The sequence below is a fragment of the Aulostomus chinensis genome, chromosome 10 (assembly GCF_037954235.1).
Source record: "Aulostomus chinensis isolate RoL2024-O1b breed Wild chromosome 10, RoL_Achi_v1.0, whole genome shotgun sequence".
Taxonomy (NCBI): domain Eukaryota; kingdom Metazoa; phylum Chordata; class Actinopteri; order Syngnathiformes; family Aulostomidae; genus Aulostomus; species Aulostomus chinensis.
The window spans coordinates 14,026,520-14,053,784 of record NC_141329.1 but is presented as its reverse complement, the minus strand read 5'-3'; the positions used below and the strand labels follow the sequence as shown (position 1 = coordinate 14,053,784).

The 27,265-nt window shown below is 40.8% G+C and overlaps 1 protein-coding gene across 1 annotated transcript in view; it reads left to right on the top strand.

The window, feature by feature from the left end:
• The window catches only part of efhd1 (EF-hand domain family, member D1), a 29,218-nt gene extending 3,512 nt beyond the window's left edge, over window positions 1-25,706 (top strand). Inside the window, exons 2-4 of the mRNA XM_086216119.1 lie at window positions 9,783-9,930; window positions 10,203-10,337; window positions 22,297-25,706. Of these exons, the coding sequence (XP_086072245.1) occupies window positions 9,783-9,930; window positions 10,203-10,337; window positions 22,297-22,431 (418 nt within the window). The 3' untranslated portion in view covers window positions 22,432-25,706. The remainder of the gene's footprint in view (window positions 1-9,782; window positions 9,931-10,202; window positions 10,338-22,296) is intronic.
• The last annotated feature ends 1,559 nt before the right edge of the window (window positions 25,707-27,265 follow it).

Sequence of the window (27,265 nt, the reverse complement as noted above, 5' to 3'; positions counted from 1 at the left end):
ACAATTCTGCTGATGGTACTCTGATTTTGAAAAAAATTGAAAAGTCACTGCAGCTGCTGTCCTGTCCCCTGTCCTAAGACCCTGAAACAGTACCACAGGAGCTGGAATTGGAACTGATTGATCTTCACTCTGACTCAGTCAAAGGAAAAATTCAGCTCCTTAAACTGAATGACTTTTAATGCTTCACTGAACAAAGCCACATTTCCAAACCTCCGGAGGATGGCGCAGAATATGCTGACGTTGTTTGACTCGACCTATGTACGTGAGCAAACATTCAGCATCATGTACATCAACAAAACCCATCACAGATCCAAGTTAACTGACCAACACCTAGGATCTATTTTGAGAATTGCCACAACAAACCTAACTCCAGACTTTGATGCACAGGCAAAAAATGGAGATCAACAACACTGTTCCCACTGAAACTGAATGGAGGTTTCTCGACTTCATCCATTGCGGGTAGGTTGGAGCCTTTCCCAGCCAAAACCTTTCATGTAATTGCTTTTACATGTCATTTATATTAGTTTATACAAACACTCCGTCCATCTGTTCCTGGCCTGGCACCCTTGTCAAATTTTAGAACCCATTGTGGGCCACGAATCCAAAAGTTGACCCACTCCTACCTTATACTGTCTTGCTAATTCGAAAAAAAAATGTCATTTCTGTTTGACGGCTAATGCTATGCTCATGTTTCCTGCAGTGACTCAACATGAAAACCCTCCTGTTCGGTCATCTGAAAGTCTAGTGTGAAACAGCAGTTGTGGGAAATCTTTACAGTAGGGATGCACCAAAATACCAATATTTAAAATAACTGCTAGCTAATGCTATTACCAGTATATTTTGTGTAATGCAATTTGTTGCTCCTACCAGAACTATTTCAGGTCACTCATCATTCCGACCTTTAATTAATGCATTAAAAAACTTGATTGGGACATCCCTAACATGCATGTTTTTTGTGTATTGCTTCTACATGGGCAGCTGATCAGTCTTGTGCTTGAATGGTAGACAACACTACCTACAATAATCCCTGCTAAAGAGAACTGAATTGGGAAGTCATATATTGAATAGCTTTAGCAGAAAAAAAGCTCACTACATATTAGCATCTACATATCAAGAAGACGATGATGTTATCTCTGTGTTGTTGACTCAGCAAATATCGCAACCTTTGCTGCAGGGCTCATTGTGTGTTGACGTATGCCGAGACGTAGGCTGATCCCTCAGGAGCAGTCTTTCAGGGTCTGACAATAACATCTTTGTTTTCTTACTGCTGGAATGAAGACTCTGTTGTTTCAACATGAACAACTGGTGTTGTGTATTCACTGTTGACATTTTAGTATGAGTCATCGTTGAGGTATATCTCAAGCCATTTTGGGGGCAGCTTTGCATGTAGACCTGGATTATTGAACGCCCGCTTTATATTAACTGGATTGTAATCAGACCAAATTTCTTTTTCCCATCACTGACTACAACTTACATTGTTCATAGTTGTAGTTTTGTGGGTTCCGTTGATCCATCATTGCCCCATATCACAGAGTATGACAGCAGTTCATAGGATTTTCTAGTGTCTAACAGTGAGATTGCGTGTTGGAGGTGCCAGAGGATACTTCGTAACTGACATGTAAGATTATGAACATTGGTGTGTACAGGGTTGAACATAAGGCTTATGGAGGGTAATAAGTCACGTTGAAAAGAAAATCAGAATCAGAATACTTTATTAATCCCGGGGGGAAATTCTGTTGTTACAGTTATTAAGCTCTCGAAGTACTATAAAGTAAAGTATAAAGTTACAAATTACAATAATTAGAAAGTGCAGACTTTAAGAAATAAGAATAAGATAAAGTGTAAGAGTAAGAATAAAATAAGAGTAAGTAAATGACTTGCCCAACCAGGCAAGTAAGAATTCATAAACAAACCTATTGTTCCTTTGTGATTTTTAGTGACTTCTGCACAATGTATGATTAACCATTAAATTCAAGGACTCACATTTACATTCTCAAGAAGAATTCATTCTGCATGATGAAATGTCAAGCTCAATATGCCCCGAGCCATTCAAGTAGAGAACCCCTTGCAATTCAATTTTTTTATTTACCTTCGGAGAAAATTTAAGGTTATCCTTTCAGCCTAGTCAAGTGCCAGGAAAAACGACTAGAGAAAAAAAATCACAAGGGTCGAACAGTTTTGGAAAAAAAATCTATGTACAATATTTCTGACATTGTGAATGCAATTTAATTTTCTATTTTCGTTTCTTTTAACTTAGTGATGGCATAGTAAAGTAATAGTATCAAAACATGATGTAGCAGTACCACAATACCATCAAACTAGTCTGTTCTATATTGTAATGGAAGGACGAGAATTTAATATTGAATTTAGAGAGTGATGATCATTTTCTTTCATACAGAAAGTAAGAGTAAAACTAGAAATATAAATGGCTAGAGTGAAGAAAACAAAGACAATAACAATAAATCAAAAGAACCAGATTAGTTTGTGAGTGTGTACCTCTGTTTGTCCTCATTCTTGTGTGCAACAAGCTTTATTCCAACAGTAAAAGACAGGGATTAGTTGTAGCTTCAGTTATACATGGAGTGGAGTGATGAAATTAGGCTCTTTGAATGTCAAAGAGGCATTTGTTCCGTTTACAGCACATAACTATACGTACATTGAGCTCCGGTTTCTCCCAAAATGCGGGTGACTTACACTCAGCAACGTATACACACAAATCCTGAGTAGTCGCTGTGGCTAATAAGCTGAATGAGCTGTTTTTGTCTCATTAAGGGCATTTCCTCTAATTTGTCTTTGCTATTTTGTGCGCCAGGTAGCAGAGCTCTGAAGTTCTGCCCGCCAACACTGGCTACACAGAGCCAAGTGCCTCATTCAGAGATGCTTTATCAAATATCCCACAGAAAAACAGATTAGTTCCTTTATTTAAGGGATGGTTTATAAAGCAATGAAACGACAAGATGCAGACACAGCTCTGCTTGGTGAAATGTAGCTGATGGGCATATACGCAGTGGCCTCAGGTCAAGTCAGGTCAATTTCATTTGTATAGCGCCAAATCACTCCAAAAGTTATCTCATGACGCTTCATGAGTAAAGTAGGTCTAGCACCACACTCCAGAGCAGGAAACTACCTACCAATGATGACAGCATTTACAGGTTACTCAAGCAATCAATTTCATTCTAAGGGTGGCACCTTGAGCCTCTTCAGGTCTGTAGCCTTGTCCAGCAGCAGCATTAGTCAGGGATCTGGGAAATGGGGAAGCAAAAAGGCTCTGGAGAAGAAGTCAAGTTAGTAACAAGTATGAGTACAGAGTATATCATGGGAGATCCCCTGGCAGTCTAAGCCTATAGCAGCATATCTAAGGGCTAGTCTAAGCCAGCCCTAACTATTAGCTTTATCAAAAAGGACGGTCTCAAGTCTACATAGAGAGGCTGTCTTCATCCCTGATCAAAACTGGGAGACAGTGCGACAGGAGAGGAGCCTGTTAACTGGAGGCCCTGGCTCCTACTCTACTTTTAGAGACTGTAAGAATCAGGAGTAATCCTGCATCCTGAGAGCGTAGGGTTGTAGCTGGACTGCATTGGACTTTGAGCTCTGTCAGATATAAAGGTGCCTGACTGTTGAGGGCTTTGTATATTAGAAGGAGAATTTTGAATTGTATTCTGAATTTGACAGGGAGCCAATGCAGAGAAGCCAGTATGTGAGAGAATTTTGAACCAGCTGGAGAGTCTTTAGGGACTTATTGGTGCTGCCTGATAGGGAATTGCAGTAATCCAGCCTGGAAGTGACAAAAGCATGGACTAGTTTTTCTGTATCTTTTTGAGACAGGATGTGTCTGATTTTTAGCAATGATGGCCTCTTGGGTCACTTGTAATTGGTTAGTAATGACTGGTACATGACAAGCAGGCACTTCTGATTGTAGGGATGGCTGTTTGTCAACAACTAAAAAAAACCTCAGGCAGAGGTGCCAAGCTTAAAAAAAAATGCATGACAAGATTAATTACTGCCTTTGTGACTGGTTAATTGCATTGTCTCAAATTGTAATTTTGGTTTAAAATCAATATTTTTTTTCTGCCCTAATTATTGCCCTGTACCAGTCAAAGAGAATTGGAAAATTTATGGATGTAGGAGAGATAAATTTGTCGTGGTGTGTTCTGAGGAAGAGGTCATATGCAACACCATCCCTCAGGGGACCTTCAGAATACCTTTTATCCCAATAGATGTAGGTTTATGATATGTATATTCTTTTACAAAATCATTGAAGCAATGTAAATGATTAATCAATGAAAGATCACGAAAGGAGTAGTTTAAAGCTTGAAAGATGATGCATTGAAATTGGGTCACCTCTGCAGTACATAAAAAAAAATAGAAGAAGGAAAGCAACTCCCATTCAGTCGTTTTAATATTGCCACACAGACATTTCGGGCAAGCAACCCTTCTTTCTCTGGCAATTTCACAAGATGTCTCACACAGGTGTGGTAATTAGAAATGTTACCATAAGCATAATAGTCTCTCATCAACAGGGGGAACTACCCACATAATACCAAATCCTCTGGCATGCTCATGCAACCTCTTCATTGTAAAAAATAAAACATTACATACAACATCAATTGTAAAAAAAAAACAAAAAACCCTGTCAATGTTATTTCCTTATTCCTCACCTTAGGAATGAAGCCAATAGGCCTCTCTTTTGAGTAGTATTATCACCATATCCAGAAGCCCCTTCTGAATATCAACATTAATCACTGTCATCACAATTTTGGAGAAATCACAGATTAAAATAACTCAATGGATAGTAATCACATGAGCCCTGAATGGTAAGAAGAGATGTGAGACAGCCAGTTCTAAATTTGACCTGATATTTCAAACAAATCGTTTTCTGTGCATATATATTTATAATTTTTCATCTTAGTATGTTTAAACTGGCATTTTTTTTTTTTTTTAAGCAGCCAACTGATGGATATTTGTAACTCAGTTCTAATCCATCCAGGTCATGGCACTGGTCCAAGGCCTGCTGGTTGGGGACACCAGTCAAAAGGCAGTATGTTAAAGTGAAGGCATAATTTAGAAATGTTTTGAATCAGCTTGTAGGATAACATTTACAGTAATGTGTAATATCATCATGCCTGTGATGTTGACACACTTTGTGCGTCCACCCCCCTCTCCAGCGCCACTGACAAAAATGTGGTAAGCTCAGGTTTGCAAAAAGACAGTTCAAGGCTTCAAAACTGGAGTCAAATCATTGGGTGATGTCACACTAGCTCTGTCCTCTCATACAGTGTGTGCCACACGCATAACACCAAACCATTTTTTTGTTTAAAGTAACAAATCAACGATTTACCAGAGTACCATCATACTTGATCTCTAGAACTATAGGACAACATTTTCTGAGTAATGGCTTTAGGTATGAGGACTGAAGCCTACAGGCCTTTGCCCTTGTAGGTCGAGGCTGGAGATTAGCCAGATGATGTTGCCTGCCCTGTCCCCGGATTGATCCCGTTTTTCAGTTTTCCTCTGAACTTTCCTCCCATCTAGAATTTGGAGCATTTCCGGATAGCTGACATTTATGAATAAGCAATAGTCAGGGGGTTTCCATAATCTGCAGTGAAACATCGCCTGGTTCCTAGCATCTAAATATGTTGGTGATGTTGAGTATTCATTTTCCTCTGTTTCAAATCTCTTTAGCTTCACTCCTTTTGCTGCACTGATCCCATTCACACAGTCCACATTCCCATGAGGCATCCACCACCCAGTGACCCACTTTTCTTTCTCACAGCTTTTGGGTTAGAATACCTTACTTTTTTTTTTTTTTTACATTTTATCAGGCTCTAATAAAAGCTCTCATCATTCTACAAAAAATAATTCAAGCAAATTTCAAATTTTGCTGCTCCTGAATCCTCACTGATGTTACAAAGTACAATATTTGTTTGGATGGATTTATGTTGATTTAGGCATAGGAGTAGCTTGATCACTGTTTTTACAGTGTTTGGACTTTGTTAATGCTGTAGCAGACTTCTGAGAAGTTACTTGAAATGAATGGGTCAGAGGGAGAATAATACTAGCAGAGAAAGTGAGTTGCCTCGTGCAAAGAGCTCAGGCATCTTTAATTACCAAGGAAACTGTAGAAAAATTAGGCTCAGTTTGTTCAGGCTTTCACCAGATACATAGCAGCAGTTCTCTCTCAAATAAATCCTTTTTCACTATTGGTCTATGGTATCATAACCCTTCATATGGTATTAGCTTCTATGTATTGTCCACGCACATTCATTGTGATTCAAGCATACACAATAAAGGTCACTGCAACCAACTGCTTGAACGGCTGGAACTCCAGCTTAAAGACTGGGAGTAATTTGGGGGGGGGGGGGGGGGGGCGGATTTACACTGGCCAACTGTTCAAGTTTTGTGTTGTACACACAGCTATTATAAAACCTGAGAGTGATATATAATCCCGTGGTGGGAGACTATGTATGTTAAATTAAAAAACGCCCAGACAGGGCATACCCTGGCTGCACTGTTGGACTTCTACACCCTCACGACAACCAGAGCTGCAACATGAGATTCAAGACAAGTACATGTTAGAAGTAACATTTTCTTTCTTGTTAATGAGTCAGCAGCCGATATATGAATACAGTGAGCTCATCAGCTGTATTATCTAATGTTAAGATGCACCAGCTAAATTCATTACAATTCTACAATTTCATTTAGCAGACGCTTTTGTCCAAAGCGACGTACAACACAAGCAAGAATTTAGACCTAATTAAGGAAAAGTCCATAGGAAGCGCAAAAGTGCTTCAGTTGTGATTTGGTCACAGGTACTGCCATCTAGTGGCAGAAGAAGTGTTGCCCCCCCACCTTTTTTTTTTTTTTAATTTTTATATAACAGACATACAACATCACACAACACAGTTAGTGCTACATAATCACTAAGTGCTGGGTCTTGGACCCTCTGACTTATTCTACCCCAAAGAGGAGAAGAGTCAGGTTAAGTGCCAAGGTGCTCTCTGAACAATTGAGTCTTCAATTGTCTCTTAAAAGTAGAAAGGGACTCAGCAGAACACACAGAGTTCGGTAGTTCGTTCCACCATTTGGGAACAACAGAGGAGAAGAGTCTGGCTAGAGATTTGGAGCAGCGCTGGGCTGGAAGCACCAGGCGTCTTTCGCATGCAGAGCGTAGTGGGCGAGAAGGAGAGTAGACCTGGATCAGGGATTCCAGGTAGGCTGGAACCGTTCTTGTGATTGTTTTGTAAGCCAAGAGAAGTTCCAGCTGCCACTGGAAGCCAGTGAAGAGAAACCAGCAGCGGGGTGACATGTGCCCTTTTGGGCTGGTTGAAGACCAGAAGTGCTGCTGCATTCTGGATCATCTGCAGAGGCTTGAATGAGCCTGCAGGGAGGCCTGCCAGAAGAGAGTTGCAGTATTCAATGCGTGAGATGACAAGAGCCTGAACCAGAATCTGTGTGATCTGTTGGGTCAGGAAGGGTCTGATCTTCCTGATGTTGTAAAGGGCATAACGGCAAGACCGAGAAACTGAGGCCACATGAACCTTAAAGGTCAGCTGGTCATCAATCATGACACCCAGGTTTCTGGCTGAGTTTGTGGGCACAAGTAGGCTCGAGTCAAGTTGGACACTGACCTGAGGCTGAACAGATGGACAAGCTGGAAAGACCATAAGTTCAGTCTTAGAGAGATTCAGTTGAAGGTGGTGTTCCTTCATCCATGTGGAGATATCAGCCAGACACGCTGATATACGATCTGAGACCGTTCTGTCATCAGGTGGAAAAGAGAGGAAAAGCTGAGTGTCATCAGCATAACAGTGGTAGGAGAAGCCATGGGAGCGGATCACTGCACCAAGTGAGGTGGTGTACAGAGAGAAGAGAAGGGGACCAAGCACTGACCCCTGAGGAACCCCAGTCGATAGGCCATGTGACCTAGACACCTTTCCTCGCCATGACACTCTGAAGGATCTGCCTGTGAGGTAGGACTTGAACCACAACAAGGCAGAACCAGATATGCTGAGCTCAGAGAGTGTGGAGAGGAGAATCTGATGGTTCACTGTGTCGAAGGCAGCAGACAGGTCCAGCAGAAGTAGGACAGAGTACTGACCAGCAGCTCGAGCTCGTCTCAGTGACTGACAGGAGTGCAGTCTCAGTGGAGTGGTCACACCTGAAGCCAGACTGAAAAGAGTCAAGTAGGTTGTTGTTCCGCAGATGTTCAGAGACCTGGTTAAATACTGAGCGCTCCAGTATTTTAATTCAACGTTCAACGTCTTCAATTCATTAATTCAACGTTTGTCTTCGGAAAAACAAACATTATGTTACCATGACTGTTTTAAGTTAAATTTGTTAATAAGTAACATGTTAACACAAGTTATATCATCATCGCAATATTTTCAGTGTTCAAACTCTGTTATGGTTCTCGTTCACATTTGGGTAGAGTGTGTTTTGATGTGAACGTTCAATCATTCCAGATTTAAGTGTCCACTCCCACCAGGGATGTTTCGCACTTGGCATATATTGTTGCCATAATGCAAAATGTTGACTTTTGAAATAGTTTTAAACTATGGTTTGTTTTTTAAATTAAATTTTCAATGTCTGTATGGTAAATTTTGATAGGTTTAATAAAATGTTAAAAAATATCAATTTCAGCCGTTTTGTATGAGCCAAAAATTTAGACATCTTTGAAGCCACTGAAAATGATACCATGATTATTATCTGTAACTAAAAGTATTTGGAAGCTACTAGCCTGCACACAATGGCCAAGCCACAGTTAAACGATTTGCAGAATTAGATTTTCTTTAACTCTGTTTATGTAGTAAAAATTTCAGGTTTACCACACATCTGCCTTATCGCATCATGTCCCTCAAGGTTCAATTTGTGGTCTACAACTGTTCAGCTTCTACATACCCCCCCCTTGGACAAATAATTCACAAACACAGGCTAAAGATCCGCTGCTATATTGCTCGTATGTTATTTTATACACACACCACACCCACACATTCTACTGCCAACAAATCTGACAGACTGCTTAAATAACATCACTGCCGGGATGACCTGCATCTATTTAGATCCAAATCTTGGTATTACCTCAAGTTTTCCTGATGATTTGCTGGCCTGTTTGTGCAATTAGCATCTGTTCCTCCAAATGGACAATGTTTCAAGTCCTGTCTTTTATTTAAATAGGATTGTGCTTTTTCAAGAAAAATATATTTGTTTGTCCTCGAATTCTACAATTCTACAATTTCATTTAGCAGACGCTTTTGTCCAAAGCGACGTACAACACAAGCAAGAATTTAGACCTAATTAAGGAAAAGTCCATAGGAAGCGCAAAAGTGCTTCAGTTGTGATTTGGTCACAGGTACTGCCATCTAGTGGCAGAAGAAGTGTCGCCCCCCCCCCCCTCCCTTTTTTTTTTTTTTTAATTTTGACAGACATACAACATCACATAACACAGTCAGTGCTACATAAAATAGTGCTACATAATCACTAAGTGCTGGGTCTTGGACCCTCTGACTTATTCTACCCCACAGGACAAAGAGGAGAAGGGTCAGGTTAAGTGCCTAGGTGCTCTCTGAACAATTGAGTCTTCAATTGTCTCTTAAAAGTAGAATACGGGACGTAGATTTATTTCAACATTTTCCACCTACTGGATCAAATAATTTTAGTGTTGGTGCTTGTGGTCTTATTGTGTGATCTTGTGCTGGGCCTCTAGATAAATACAGTTTTTATGTGTTTGTGTGTGTGTACTGTATATGAGTGTACTTGACTCTCGTGGGGTTTTTGCCTTGTAGGTATGATACTGGTAAAGATGGCTTCATCGACCTGATGGAGCTGAAGTTGATGATGGAGAAGCTAGGAGCTCCACAGACACATCTTGGCCTCAAGAACATGATCAAAGAGGTGGATGAAGACTTTGATGGCAAACTGAGCTTCAGAGAGGTGTGTGTGTGTGTGTGTGCGTGTGTGTGTGTGTGTGTGTGTGTGTGTGGATAAGTATGAGTATGAGTAAGTATGAGTCTCTTGTTCATTTTCAACTATCAACAAAAACAGTAGGGTGGACTTCCTGAAATTCAGTTTGGAATTTTGCCACCTGAAGATTTTCAGTGGCCCCATAGGAGGTGCCACTGGATGCTGAAGCATGGTGACATATTTTCATGTAGAAAGATTAAGGAATATTTGATGTGACTGAAGATGTTCTTTTCATCCCTCAGTTCCTGCTGATTTTCCGGAGGGCAGCAGCTGGAGAGCTTCAGGAGGAGAGCGGTCTGATGGCATTGGCCAGGCTCTCTGAGATCAACGTTTCCACAGAGGGAGTGATGGGGGCCAAAGACTTCTTTGAAGCCAAGGTATGATGACAGATTGTACTGTACAGTATGTTGTCTTACACTTATTCTGATAAGTAGCAGGGGACATACTTAAGTCAGCTGGAATGTTGTTTGTTGCCCTCATCATTTACATTGCAGAATATTTTCCATTGGGCCTCATTCATCTCTGTTCTTCAGAAGAAATGTTTCTTTTTTTTAACTCGATCACTTTGCATGTAGATTCTGACATTCATTCATGTTTTCTTCATTAAGATTTATTTTAAGATAAGAAGAGAATCTACAAATTTTAGACTCTGCGTGGGTACTAAATATCTACAAAAGCCCCAGGAATCAGAGGTTTGGCACTAGCAAATGTTCAAGTTTACTAAAGGGAAGCAGCTTCAAGGAGTCTACGACACTGGCTGCATCCTGCTTAAACTGACTCACCCACAGAATGGGCCCATATTTTTTACCAATCCACCTTGTACTCACTTTTGTGCTTCTCTCTTCCCTTTTCATGGAATCACAAATAGGATACAGTAACTAAAAACCAATACTGGTTTTCAAGTTTCTGGCACATAGATCTGAAATCTCTGTTCTTATCAGAACAGAGAGACTTTGAATCACAAATGGAGTACAAACTGATGTGTTCTGAAATCAATTCAAAAAAAGCATTTGAAATGCTGTCTGCTATACGCCCTGCAGACTGATCAGATATTATGTACAAAAAGACATCATAATGTCATTCTTTCTGCATAATTTTGAGCAATATATTGCCATCTATAGATTTTTTTTCTCCTTACTCAAACAACCCTGCACTCTATTCTAAAAACTTTATGTGTTAAGATGTTTGAATTAAACTCTTTAATACCCAAATGCATTCCCACTATTTTCCAGCCGGAACTGTTGTCAGAGTGCAAATTGTGAAAGAATATTACTGATACTCCATGTCTAATTCAGACTCTTTTCCAGTGACAAGTCTGTCTCCAAAAATTTTAAATGACACTGTAAACATTTAATTATATTTTTAGTTTGAAGCATTTTTTAAACATTCACATGTTCATATATTGGACAGTTTTCTTTTAACTAATGTCACATGGTGTATCACCTCATTTCTGTAGCATCGAGCATGATGGCACAAGTTTTTCCTTTGTGAAGAATGGAAAAAGCTTATATTGTTTTTACCGAACCTTGGACTCCTGTCTACACCCAGGTTCACTACAACAGGCTTGCAGCGACATTAGAAAACTTCTGTAGTTATTGACTTCACTGTTTTAGTTAATTTTTTTAGCTATATGATTTTAAATGTACGTTTTATGTAGTGTAGGATGTTACATTCATATACACAACATAACTGAAACAGCACTTATCTTCAGTTTTGTAGTGTGTTAGTGTAGTGTTGTAGCCTATGTATCATTATGAAGTGATACTTTTGTTTATTGGTTGTTGCCTTGTTTTTTGTCCCTCCTTTTGTTGCATCGGAGTGTCTGGCTGCAGTAAGTAAGGAAGAGGTGATTTGACACCTGGGCACAGGGAGACACTGGTGAGAGTGGGAAGTGGGACAGTTTTTTTGACTGCAAAGGGCATAAAGTTTTTTGCTGATGGAGATTATGCTATGGAATACGAGAAATTCATGGATGAGGTGTTCAAAAAAGGTTACATAGAGAAGGTACTACCTTAGCAGCTAGACCGCAAAGATGGACGGAAATGGTATATACCTCATCACAGCATTTACCATCGTTGAAAGGGCAAACTTGTTGTTTTTGATTGTGCTGCATCATACAAAGGCACCTCGCTGGAGTTCTGCTAGGTTTCGCCAAGATCAAGTTGCAAGTATGGTAGATATTGAGGCGATATTCTATCAAGTGCATGTTCCCGATAAAGATAGGGACTTCCTCAGATTTCTGTGGTGGCCTGATGGAGGTATTTCCAGACATTTGGAAGCCCACAGAATTAAGGCCCATATCTTTGGAGCTTTTCTTCACATAGCATTGCTTACTTTGCTCTGAAACAGACAGTAAAAGACAGCACTGACAAGTATGACAAAGAAGTAACTGAAAAAGTCAAACACAACTTTTATGTTGATGATTGTCTAAGGTCAGTGTCTACAGTGAATCAAGCTGTTAAACTTATCAGGGACCTCAAAGACATTTGCCATCAAGGAGGCTTCTCATTGGTGAAGTGGGTCAGCAATAGCTGGGAGGTTTTGCTGAGTATTCCTGAGTGTTTTCCTTGCGGTAAAGGTGCAAGTCAAGTCAAGTCAATTTTATTTGTATGGTGCCAAATCACAACAAAAGTTATCTCATGACACTTTACAAGGAGAGCAGGTCCAGTACCACACTTCCTCAATGAATTTATACCCAACAATTCTCCATGAGCAAGCACATCAGGCAACAGCGTTGACGAAAACCTTCCTTTTAACAGGCAGGAACGTCAACCAGATCCAGGCTCAATGGGGACGGCCTTCTGCTTTGACCGGTTGGGGGGAATGAGAGCAGGAGAGCGGGGCAGAGACAAAGACAGATAATGGAGGAAAACAGAGGAAAGAGAGAGAGAAAGGGAAGAGACTGATGGACAGACAGGGACGTGAGCAGGTGGTGCTACGGGTGGCAGCTTGAGCCTCTTCAGGTCTGTAGCCTCCTCCAGCAGCACCCGGGATCTGGGATGAGGGGAGCCCGAAGGCTCCGGAGAAGAACACGAGTTAGTAACACATATGAGTATGATTTATGTGTAACACATACAGGAGAACAGAGAGGAAAGAGAGGAGGAGAGAGTAGCCCAGTGCACCTTGGGAGATCCCCCGGCAGTCTAAGCCTATAGTAGCATATCTAAGAACTAGCCTAAGCAGCCCTTACTATAACCCTGATCAAAAAGAACGGTCTTAAGTCTGCTCTTAAAGGTAGAGAGGGTGTCTGCATCCCAGACTGAAGCTGGGAGACGGTTCCATCGGAGGGGAGCTTGATAGCTGAAGGCTCTGGCTCCCATTCTACTTGTAGAAACTCTAGGAACCACAAGTAACCCTGCATCCTGGGAGTGAAGGGTTCTAGCTTGTTAATAACGGACTATGAGCTCTGTGAAATATGAAGGTGCCTGATTGTTGAGGACTTTGTAATGTAAGAAGGAGAATTTTGAATTCTATTCTGATTTTGACAGGGAGCCAATGCAGAGAAGCCAGTACAGGAGAGACATGGTCTCTTCTACCAGTTCTTGTCAACATGCGGGCAGCAGTGTTTTTGGACCAGTTGGAGAGTCTTTAGGGACCTACTGGTCCAGCCTGATAGGAGGGAATTGCAGTAATCCAGCCTGGAAGTGACAAAAGCATGGACTATTTTTTTCTGCATCTCTTTGAGGCAGGATGTGCCTGAACTTAGCAATGTTATGCAAAAGAAATTTGCTTAAAGTGGGAGTTAAAGGACAGATCCTGATCAAAGAGAACTCCTAGGTTCCTTACAGTAGTGCTAGGGGCCAGGGTGATGTGGTACCTATCTCATTAGATAGGGTGTCTCTAAGGTGTTTTGGGCCCAGCACAAATACTTAAGTGTTGTCAGAGTTTGATGAAAAGAAATTATGGGTCATCCATGTTTTTATTTCCTTTAGACAGGCCTCCAGTTTCGCCAGCTGATTTGTTTCATGTGGATGCATTGATAAGTACAGTTGCGCATCGTCTGCATAGCAGTGAAAATTAATCGAGTGTTTCCTAATAATGTTGCCGAGCGGAAGCAGGTACTGAGTGAAGAGGATTGGTCCAAGCACAGACCCTTGAGGAACACCATAACTGACGACAGTGGTTTCCGAGGGTTTATCATTAGTCAGTACAAACTGAGATCAACTTAGTAAATATGACCTAAACCAATTTAGTGCAATTCTTTTAATGCTAATGACATGTTCCAGTCTCTGTAGAAGGATATGGTGGTCAGTGGTATCAAAAGCTGCACTGAGATCTAATAAGACCAGCACAGAGACCAGTCCCTCATCTGATGCTAGTTGGAGGTCAATGGTGACTTTGACTAGTGCTGTTTCTGTGCGATGATGAACTCTGAAACCTTACTGGTTTCAGTCTGTTGCTGTGGAGAAAGTCACAAAGGTGTTTAGCAACTGCTTTCTCCAGAATTTTGGAGAGAGTAGTTGTCAAAAACTTCTGGATCCAGGGTTGCTTTTTTGAGAAGGAGATTAATAAGTGCTACTTTACTGTGGTACGTAACCAGATAACAGTGACACATATCTTATACCCTTTTACCACTGAAAAACGCCTGTCAAACCTGCGTTTGTTTGGTATTAGGGCGCATTCAAGCTTCCAGAAGACCCAGGTCTGAGCTCCTGCTGTGAGGGCTGAGTGCCTGTGTTTTTCTCTCTTGTACGACATCATTTCACATAAACAAGCGCCGAAACACTGAGATGCAAACAAATGACAACATGGATGTTGCAGAGTTGAACGTTAGCGTTGTCGTTGCGTGCATTGCAATGTTGTCTCTTTTGCAAAGCATACAAACTGGGTGCAGATTGGAAAATGTCTGAGCGCTAATGCAGCGAAAGAGGATGGAGTTTTTGGCTAGTCTGACAGGCAGCACAATGACAAAATCAGAATGCGACAGGAAGGTCGCACAAAACCTGAGAGGACGCGGGTTGCCTTTTTCACACTGCAGCCGAGCCGAGCCGAGCCGAGCCACTAAACACCCGGGGCGCTTGGTGAGTTGGTCGACGCGGGTCAAAATGCTGAGTCAACCCTTTCAGAGTGCACAAAAACCTGTGTTTTTGGTGCAGTGTGAAAGGGGCTTAAGAGAGAGGGGCTAACAAGGGGTTGAGAATCTTTGAGTGGCTTGGTTGGGATGGGGTCTAGAAGACAGGTGGATGGTTTAGAGGACGACATTTTGTACTACACTTATCTGCTAAAGGGTTTGCCGACCAGTATTGCTCCATGTGCCACACCAAAGGAATGATTTCTTTCAGCACAGGTGTGGTAGATTTGGTCCTTTTGCTCCCAATGTTTTAGCTTTCAGCTTCAGCTCAGTGGTCTTCTGCCCAGCTCACGTCCTTCTTCCTGCAGCCTTTGTTCTGCTGTGACTCTTCTCCCCATCCCCCAACTCACTGGTGCATTTGATGATCAGTCCAGCCCCTCCCCTTACCTGTGGGGAGGAAGTGCAGACTGCCTTCCTGCCACAGTGTCGCCGAGTTGGGAGAACCGATTAGAAACGTGAAGCGGTGGTTGGTCACTGACAGCAGGCTTCTGCTTAGGACTATGCTTCCTTCGGACAGTCACCCAGCCGCCCTGGTTTCCCGGCTGCTTGGGAGCTGCCGGGGGAGCGCTAGTTGGGGCTAAGCTAAGACTGTATGCACCAGCTAACGGGGACTGGCTAGCTCTAGCGGCTAATTGTTTAGATCCATCGGTGCAGAGCCGCAGCAGGTCTAATTCAAACTTGCTAAGCCTTGCCTCCAACACTACAAACAAACAACATTTAACACACTTATTGGTATCACTAAAGGACAGAGAGGAATAACTGAACATGTGGCATATGGAGCAGGTGAGAGGAGAGCGAGAGGTAGAAGCCATCGCTAGCTTAGAATGGAGAGTTTACAAGAAAGAAAGACTGTTGCTACAAGACTGATGGTCTTTTAAACTTCAGCCAAATAAAGCAAATAGGTATGTAGTTTTGGCAGGTAATTAGTCAAAGAAATAAGGAATTAGCAGGGATGATCACGCTGTAGCTAGCACAACGAAGCAAAGCACTATGTTCAGCAACGCTCAGAAACAGGAAGTAAGGTCACACGCTTACCCCAGCGCAGCTAGAGGAGGAGCAACCAAGATCTGGATGGAACTGGATGTTAATAAGAGAAACAGAACTCTCAGACTCTACTTTCTGGACAAATAGCACCTCGGTGCTGGGATATATCTATAATTGAACCAAGAGATTCCATACTTAGAAATGAAACATCTATTAACAGTGTGAGCATTGGAGAGAAAAATCCAACCAACCCACTGATCAAGTATTACTGCTCATGGAATAGACTGCAGAGAGGGGTTGCCTGGATGTTAAAGTTCAGAAAATGGCTTCATCTTTTAAGTCAAGGAAAGAAATCTGCAAAGACGGACCTAAACTCCAGCTGGACACATGTGGAAAGCCTGAAAACTAAAATGAACCTGCTCCAGGTCTCTGTGAAACTGCATCAGCTCTATCTGTAAACTGGATCCCCTGGTGGAAAATGGCCCACTAAGAGTTAGAGGATGGATAAGCAAATCAGCTGTGCCTTTCACCTAAAGAATCAGATCATACTGCCCAAAAATTCTCAGATATCCAAGCTGATTTTGCACCATATTCATCAGCAGACTGGGCAACTTTTGGATACTGACTCCTGTATCAATGCTCTATGCCGATTTATCTGTCACAGAGGAACAATAGACACAGACAATGGAACAAATTTTCTGGGAGCATAGAAAGAACTAAAGGACACTCTTCAAGAGTTGGATCGAAGTACAAAGTGCATTATTGAAGGATGAAGTAAAATGGCTGTTTAACCCACCTGCAGGAGTTCACTTTGGTGGTGTGTGGGAAAGGCTTATCAGACCCATGAAAAGAATTCTTTATTCTATCCTAAAAGAACAAACATTGCTTCATCTTGCTTGTGTTGTACGTCGCTTTGGACAAAAGCGTCTGCTAAATGAAATTGTAGAATTGTAGAATTGTAGAACATTGGATGATGAAACCCTACAGACGGCAGACCACTAACAATGGTGTCATGTGATCTTAACCTCAAACCCCTTACCCCAACCCACTTCCTTCAACTTAAAACAAAACCAATTATGCCACCAGGACTCTGTCACAAGCCTGACCTGTACTCAAGAAGGAGATGGAGACAGGTACAGTACCTGGCAGACCTTTTGTCGTGCAGATGGATTACAGAATATCTTCCAATCCTTCAGCAGAGAAAAGTGGTATCACCCTAAACAGAGCCTCCATCAAAAAGACTTTGTCATCAAAATGGACGATACAGCTCCAAGGAACTCCTGGCTACTGGACCGCCTTGTAAAAACATTTCCAGGATCCAAAGGACTAGTAAGAAGTGTCTTGTAAAAACCAAAACCAGGTATAGAGACCCATCGACAAGCTCTTCCTACTCTTGGGGGCAGCAGATTGGTTTCTCAGACGATTCCTGAACACTATGGGCTGGTGACCCCTTTCCCTGCACCACATATACAAATACATGCAGATTATACACTTATACCCCAATGAACTCGTACATCCTACCTACATAGTGGGACTCTTAAGTATATGATCCTATGAACCAGGATTCACAAAAGGTGTTATGGACTATGGACTATGAAATGCCTATGAATTTGTAAAATGCGTACATATGAAGACTCCAGTGCTTCATTTTGACTGCAGTTGAATGTGTATTAGTAATTTTGCTGCTTTAGCATCTACAATTAGGGGCCGGTATGTTGAGGCAAAATTTAGTCTTGGTTTATTTATACTTTCGCAGAAATGTATTTATAACTTTATTTTAAAATGGGCATTTATTAATTGGTTTATGAGAACATAATTTGGTTTGTGTTGTAGCCTATGTATCATTATGGAGTGATAATTTTGTTTATTGGTTGTTGCTATGTTTGTTGTACCTTCTTTTGTTGGGTCAGAGTGTCTACCTACAGTAATTTAAGAGGTGATTTGACACCTTGGCACAGGAAGGCAGACTCTGGTGAGAGTGGAAGCAGGACAGTTTTTTTTACTTCAAAGGGTAGATCCTAAAGACATCATGGTTTTTGCTTGCTTTCTTTTTGCAATACTTAACAACCCACTGCAGTGTTTTTTGCTTGTTTTTTGTTTTTGTTGTTCTTAATAAATGGCAGCATTGCTGAAATTATGCTGGACTGTGACTGTCTTTTGTACGTGACTACGTGATATGGACCTACTCCCAGCAAGGTTGAATTAGACCTGCTGTGGCTCCACACCGATGGATCCAAACAATTACCTCGTCGACAGACATCTTGCAATAAATCCCAAACCCCAAATTACATTTTATTCATTTGACAGCCTTTTTCTCAGTCTGTCTCATCCAGCCGATAAAACTTGACAGCCACTTGTATTTGTTATTACGAACCTACTCCATACTCTGAATTCTTGGAGTTTGAATCCAGGTGAGTTTTTAAAACAGATGAAGTCATTATCGTACTGGTGTGTCAGCATTCATGTGGATGTTGATAATTAGGTAATGCATTTATTTCTCTTTTTGACTCAATTGGTTTCCATCAGTCTGAACATGAGCCCACTCACTGTCATAATCACACCCTCAACCTCGTCCTGACATATGGAAATGAAGTTGAACATTCAATTGTATTTCTGCATAACTCTCTCTTGTCAGACCATCAGTTAATCACTTTTGAATTTGTACCACTCGATTACACACCAAGAAAAACTGTATTTTCCAGATGTATGTCTGATCATGCTGTAGCTAGATTTAATGAATCTTGTGGGGAATCCCACTGGTGCTTAATTCAATGTCATGTCCCATGACAGCAGAGGACTCTGTTGTCAACCTTAGTCCCTCCCAAATTGATCATTTCATCAATAGTGCAACAGGCACCTTATGAGCAACTTTGACCTCCATGGCCTAATTAAAAATGAAAATTAGGAAACAGAGGAAACTAGCCCTATTTTACAATTCTGAAATCCGCCAGCTAAAAACAACAACAACAAAAAAAGCTCATGGCTTGCCTCTCAACTGGAAGAGTCACACGCAGTCTGGCTGCATAGCCTTAAAAATTATAGGAGTATGGTATCAGGAGCAATCAGTTTCTTGAATTTCTCCAACTGAAATCACCCTCCCCCCATCAAGCTCAGACTTAAATCAACATTTACACAACAAAAACGTCTCTCCAGGATATATGGAATTATGACACAGTATGACAAAGCTCTTAATACCTACAACAAAATGGGAAATAGACTTGTCAACTGCTTCTCATACCAGCTTCTCAAACCAAATCTGCCAAAACATTTATCTCATGAGAAACAACAACAACAAAAAATCAACCAGTTAAAAAAAAAAAAAAAACCTCCACAGAACTCTATGTTGGGCAGAAATTGTTTAAAATTTGATTCTCACCAGAAACTTGCACTAACCACTAACTAAAACACCATCTGACACTGCACAGCTATTCAAAAATTTTGGAATGAGGTCACAAAAAGTCACTTTCTGTTTTCCTTAGCTGCCACATCCTCTCATTCTCCTCACTCCGTTTACTTGATAACATTGTTATTATGATTCTTGTTAATGTTTTTAAAAGTATTAATATTATCTCTGAGAAACTGTCTTTTGTGGTTTCCCTTCCTACCAGCCCCTGCTTTTCCATCCTCACCCCTTTTATCTCAAAAACCCTGAAGGAAAAAAGGAAGAATTAAATACAATAAAGACAGGAGAAATGAATAAATTGGGAAAAAATAAGATTAGGTGCAACGTAGTATCTTGCTTGATGTCTGATCAGATAGCTGAAAGATGGATAAATTGTTGCACAGATAAGTTTGTAGTTGGGTCTATATTGTGTCTTCCCAGATACTATGTACTAATCAGGCATAACATTATAACCAACAGCCCTGACATGGCGAGGCATTGACTCAGCTAGACCCCTGAATGTGTGTGGTGGTATGTAGCACCAAGATATTAGCAGCAGATCCTTTAAGTTTTGTAAGTTGCAAGTTGGGGCCTCCATGGATCAGACTTGTTTGTCTGGCATATCCCAGAGATGCTTGATTGGATTAAGATCTGGGGAATTTTGCTGAAAGACACCACAGCCATCAGGTAATACCATTTCCGTAAAAGGGTGTACGTGGTCTGAAACAATGCTGAGGTAGCCGGTATTTGTAACATCCATCCATTTCCCAGCAGAACATTGCCCAAAGCGTCACACTGCCTGCACCGGCTTGCCTTCTTCCCATAGTGCATCCTAGTTCTATGGGTTCCTCAATTAAGGAACGTACATGCACCTTACCATGTGATGTAAAAAAAAAACTTGATTCATCAGACCAGACCACCTCCTTCCATTGCTTCATAGTCCATTTCTGATGTCATGTGCCCATTGTTGATGCTTTCGACAATGGACAGAGGTCAGCGTGGGCACCCTGACTGGTCTGTGGCTATGTAGCCGCATATGCCACAAACCGCAATACACTGTGTATTCTGACATCTTTCTATCAGAACCAGGGTTAACTTCTTCAGCAATTTGATCTATAGTAGCTTGTCTGTTGGATTGGACCACACAGCTAGCCTTCACTTCCCGTGTGCATCAGTTAGCCGTGTCTGTCCATGACCCTTTTGCCAGTTCACCACTGTTCCTTTCTTGGACTACTTTTGATAGATACTGACTGCTGCAGACCGGGAACAACCCACAAAAGCTGCAGTCATGGTGATACTCTGACCCAGTCATCTAGCCATCACAATTTGGTCCTTGACAAACTCACTCAGGGTTCTTACTCTTGCCCATTTTTCCTGATTCTAGCACATCAACTCCATCTCTAAGGGAGAGCCTAGGCACCCTGCGAAGGAATCTCATTTCAGCTGCTTGTATTTGCAATCTTGTTCTTTCAGTCATTACCCAAATGACCATAGGTTAGGGTTGGAACATAGATTGACCAGTAAAACGAGAGCCTCGCCTGTTGGCTGAGCTCCATCTTCACCAGAATGGACTGGTTTAGCACCCGCATCGCACCGCCCCAATCCACCTGTCAATCTCCCGCTCCATCCTACCTTCACTCGTGAACAAGCCTCTGAGATACTTAACTCTTCCACCTGAGGCAGGACCTCCCCCCCCCCCCCCCCCCCCCCCCGACCTGGAGTAGCCAGGCCACCCTTTTTCCGACTGAGGACCATGGCCTCAGACTTGGAGGTGCTTATTCTCATACCAGTGGCTTCACATTCAGCTGCAAACTGTCGCGGCTTGATGGAGCTAAGAGGACTACATCATCCACAAAAAGCAGAGATGACATCCTCCCGCCACCAAGCATTACCCCCTCCACCACCCGGCTGCACCTAGAAATTCTGTTCATAAAAGTTATGAACAGAACCGGTGACAAAGTGCAGCCTTGGCGGAGTCCAACACTCACCAGGAACAAGTTTGACTTACTGCTGCAACGCAAACCAGACTCTCACTCCTTCGGTAGAAAGAGTGAATGGCCCTTTGTAAGGGGCCATTCACCCCATACTCCCGGAGTACCCCCCACAGGGTGCTCCTGGCAACACGGTCATAAGCCATCTCCAGCTCCACAAAACACATGTGGACTGGTTGGGCAAACTCCCATGTCCCCTCCAGCACCTTGGCGAGAGTGAAGAGCTGATCCACGGTTCTACAGCCGGGACGAAAACCACACTGCTCGTCCTCGACCTGAGGTTCAACTATTGCCCTGACCCTCCTTTCTTGTAAATTGTCCCAGCAGGCTTTGGCTGGTGTTACACATATTGCCACCTCTGCAGATTCAGTGATTACAGCAAGAAGAAACTTGCATCACAGCAGTATAGGGACTTAATTCATTTTCCAGAAGTGAACAAGCGTTGAGCAGGGCTTGTTCCTCTGCTACTCCTCGCTGTAATTTGACGGACATTCTGTACAGGTAGCTATGTATGTCTGGTTCCAGCAGAGCTTCATATATATGCTTGATAATTGCCTTCTGCCATTGTCATAGCTTCCAGGTTTCTCCACTAAGCTGTGAAGAGAGCTTGTGGATATTCTGTTTTCATTCTAGGAAGTGAGGTCCCTGTTTCCATGCAGTAAAAAATACAAAACTAGCTTTACAAGTTTTGCATTAATGAAAGATGTTTTCTCTCTAAAGCAATCAGGATAGCTGGGTCGAGGTAACGCCGAGGAAAGACAAAACACGATCGTAGTATTATACGAGTGATTTTGTAAAAATACAAAGCTGTTTGAAAATTGGTAAAGCGCTCCTTTCAAATGTACCTGTAAATGGAAACATGACAAGTGTTGATGCAAAGGACTGTTGTCATTTGTATGTGTTACCAGATGCAGGCCCTGTCTGTGGGCAGCAAGTTTGAAGCTGAGATTCGAGAGGAAAAAGAAGAACGAAAGAGACAGGAGGAGGAGAAAAAACAGAGGCAAGCCGCCTTCAAGCAGCTACAGTCCACCTTCTGCTCATGACCCTGTTCAGGAGGCAGCTACAGGTCCTGAAATGCACATTCAGAGTGATTTTAGGAACAGATTCAACTTAAATACTTAAATGTTGTCACTCCGAATTTGGCACTTTATAACAAATATAGAAAGATGCTTTGAATAAATAGTCATTTTAATACTTTAAATACCTCAAACATGCTGCACGCTATGTTTATTAATACCACCCTCTTTGGAGGTGCTCCATGGACAAAATGACATTCTACTTGACACATGCAAGAAAATAGTAAATGCTCATAGAAGTCCATGGATATATCCTCAGTTGTACTTTTTTGTCATGTGTCGCTCTGTTCAAGTATTGGAATTTAACCTCAAAGGGGTTTTATCTAGTTTAGTCAAAGTAAAGTTGTATTCAGTGTATTCTGTATTCAGTAATTACTGTATATTATGTCACATTTCTGCATTGGGTTTATAAAACGTTATTAACTTTGCTAGTTTGGTTATAATGCGTTGCTTACAAACTTGTTTTCCCTCACTTTAACATTATTAAAATTAGTGTAATTAGATGAACATCTACTTTACAGCTTGGTGATGATTCTCAGTGCAGTTGGTAAATGAAGCCTTATTTTACTTTGGTTCTTGACTATGTCTTGGGTCAGCTGACTGGTTCATTCATAACCATGCATACAAAACATTTTATAGATAAGATAAAAGTTCAGGGATGCTATCTTTGGAAAAGACAAATAGTTCCACCATTTGTCTAAAGACTGACCAGACGACCTATTTGAGCATAGACTGCTAACATTGCTCTTTTCAAAGTTCAAAATACATCCACAAACATCTGTCACAAACACACTGACAAAAAATGCATTCAGGGTCACATCAGAAAACTTCTTTGGTCTGGTGGCCTAGTGAACAAAACTCAGGAGGGGCTTATCAGGACAGTCTTGTTGGGCAAACCCCCTTTACTTTCAGTTGGCAGGTAGCAAGTTAGACACAAGTAGTTAGTTTGAGAGTTTGTAGCATTTATTCACCAACAAGTGATTTAAATATTAACACACTGTTACATTTACTGCTTTCTCCTGATTGCTTGCTAATGTTATACAAACAACCTATGCACTATAAATGCTTAAATGGATCATTTGTTAGAGGATAATTTAATCAAGCTAGCGGTCTATCTTCTCTTCGGCTGCATCCATACTCGTGGATTTATGGTTACTAATGACCCTATTTAAAGTTTGTGAAGTGAGTGATGGAGTGTAAATGTTTTAGTGGATTTAGATGTTCACCACAAGTAAGCATTTCCTAATGTCTTACAATAGGAGTAGATATCCTATCTATCTGGTAATATACTGCCTCCTATTGGTTTGGAGTTTGGATGAAGTGCTAGCTTGTTCAGATCTGCTATGAATTATACCCAGGAAGAAGTTAGCTACATGTGACTCTCAGTACCCTTTTATGTTGTCTCATTGGATTCATTTGTACACATCGTAAATACAAACACAAGTACAAGCACAAAAACTGTGCCACTGCCAACACTAGATGCTCCTCAAGAGTACCAGCTGGTTTACTAGTTTGAGTGATGAGAAATAGTCAAGCAACTCCCCCTACAACTACATACACAATCAAAGTGTGGGACGTGAACCGGGAAGATACTAAATGCACATACACTGCTTAACATTTTATCTCATTCCTTGAATAAATTTATATGTTAAACCAGACATTTAAATCTGTACGAGTGCATGTGAACTCCACACTTAATGTGTGTAAACCCAAGTCAACGTCACTTGACATGACTAAAACCACATTGAGGATGGCTGCTACTGTATTTAAGCATGGATGTCTCCCTGATACACCCGGTTCAGCCTCTCCTGTTATTGTTGAAAATTATGCGTATATGTTATTCAGAATTTCTCCAAATTGATTTTTCTGGTCTGAAAACAAAATGTGTGAATATACTCAAGCACTTCATAATACACTTCTGCCAACTGTCGGCTTAAATATCAAGCCATTTCTCTGAGTCTCTTTAATCAGTTGGTGTGACCTCAATTTTCTTTTTAAAGCTATATAGATATAAATGATTGTGATCATCTGGATTCTTAAAGGTTAGACCCGTTGGTGTCCTTCAGTTCCCTCACTTCACAACCTGTGTTCATTGGAATTCAGGTGACTTGTCATAGCCCATTACAAAAATGCAGTCTTAAGTCACATGTAGCAACCAATATTTTTGCAGAATAAACATCTGGTGTCACATTACTACTTATTTTCAACAAAATATGTCAGTTTCTCCCTTTAGTATCATATATCATAAACAAGAAACCTACACTCTACAATCTATGATAGTGTTACATAACTGAAAAACCAGTTTGAACAAAACACATATGAAAGGTGTGTAAGAGGTGGCTGCACATCAAACCACTTTCTCCTACAACCTGCGTGATTAATTTAAGTAATCTTAGTTATGTGGCATGTTGTTATTAGCTAGGACACTTGATTATGATGCACAAGTGTGGATGTGTATATTTTTGTACAGAGCAGACCCAGTTTCCAGCCCTCATCTTGACTTTACATTGAACACTCCATTCTCAGTAAAAGAATGTTGTGAGGTGGATGTCTTTCATAGTAACAACAGAGCACTCAGCACTAGATGTCTTTGAGCCTGAAGAATATATGAGAGGACCATATGCTGCAACACAACCACTTTTTCCCTTGTAGAAATGTGTATTGTGATTACAACCAACAGAAACAATGCTACAAATGTGCATCCCATCCCATTTGTGTCCAGAACTGTGATGAACGTGTGTTTTAGGCCTTTTGTAGCTGATATGAAGGTGTTCTATAACAAATTGATCAAAAGAATTGTTAATTAAGTGACTTAAACTTGTTTGAAATACTACGTCAATAATCTAAGTTGTGCTCTAAAATGTTGGTCACCCAGATGATCATTGAAAATACAACTGGCTTGAGAGTTTTATGTGTCAAGAAGACCATTTCATGTGCAGTTCATGTGTCCCTTTAGTACTCTTCATTCATTTAGTTACTTTGTAGCATGTTCCACTACTGTGCGTATTGCATATCTTCCTGGGTGTTTGTTGTGGAAAATGTATTTTTTCATAGATAAGATAGTATATATTGTTATTTCCGTTAGCAGAGACTTCTAAGTTGCCAAATACAGAGACGGTAAGTGAAATATATTTTTTGGGCACTTGTAAAGATATTGTGTTGTCATACTCCTGAACAGAACTGAAAAAAAGTCTGACTTGGCTGCAATAAAGGATGAAAAAATAACTGGTATGGAAAATCAATATGGAATCAGTCTCTTTATTTATAAAGAAGGAAAGGTATAGAATGTAGCATTAATTATTACCTTAGAGCTAAAAGATAAATGTTGAACCCTAGAGTGGCCATAGTCTAATGGAGGGAGTAAGTTATGTCTTGTAGTCACAAAACATAGTCTTCTTTCTATGGTTACTCCAGGCCATATGATCACTATGTAATTTGTTTGATATTTTTCTTTTTAAAAAGAAAAGTTGAAGTTTAAAAGTTGAATAAATGAATTGCATTTACTCGTCATATTTGGGGCAACAGTGCACATTGGAGAAGTGTATTTAGCAGAATGTGGCAATGCATTTACAGTACTTTGAAAACATCCAGTGAAAATTCTTAACACTGTCACATTTTCATCAACTACTTGAATGACATAGATTGTTAAAAAATGTATTATCCAAGCAATATCTTTTCCACTTTTGACAAGAAAAAAACACACAGCTTGAAAGAGTTGCTAGAGCATAGCAGTATGAACAGAGGGAAGAAAAATGCATCTGCACACTGCAAAAAAGTTTCATGTTTTAAGCTTTCAATCAGATTGAGGGGTTGCAATATACTGTATATAGTTTTGTTTTTGTTTTTTTTTGCTTAGATGGGATTGAACAGTCATTTTCTTCTTTTTCACTATTTAAGAGCGGTTGTCCATGTATTTAGACACGCTTGTTCATTTAACATATCTGAGCCTAGTGGTTAAGATGACTTAAACAGGTTGAGTTAACCATTTTTCCATGAGATGTGCAATCAAAATGTGCTCAACCAAATAGACAGGCCGAACATTTGGCTGTTTATCCTCTCTGGGCCATCACAATCTGGAGCCTGTCCCAACATGCATTCGGGAAAAGTAATCACAGTGGCTAACACGTTCACACTTCCAGGCTGTTTCTAGAGTTTACAGTCAGAGCTTTTGGTCTCCAGTTCACCTGACCTGATGAATGTCTTTGTACTTTGGGAGGCGAGCAGCATACACAGGGGAACATGCACACCCAGAACATTCTTGCTGATCATTGGGCCTTAAACAGCTGTTTGCCAGTGTTGTACAATCTGAGTGCTTGGTGCAAACATAGTAACAGACCTTCTGAATATTTCAAGGCAAAAATGATCTGAATAATGTAAGTGTTATACAAGTACAAATTGTATTGTTTTAATGTAATCAGGGCTTTTGTATTAAGTAAGTCTTCATTTATATAGCACCTTTCGTACAATAATTTGCATAAAATCAGAAAAACAAGCAGCAAGAGCAATGCATGAACAAGTAAAATCTTTATGTTTAAACATGATTAAATCCTCAAGGTGGTAATCACCAGCTTGTTCGGAATTATATTATACTTTTTATACTTATATTTGATCATTCAGAAAGTCTGGGATGGATTTTGACTACGTTATGTAGGAATCTCACGGGCACACACGTGTATGTATATACATATACATGCATACATACATACATAACATCTAATATGAAGTTTGGACATGCCTTCTCATTCAATGTTTTTTCTTTATTTTTTTAACCATCTACATTGTAGATACATACTAAAGACAT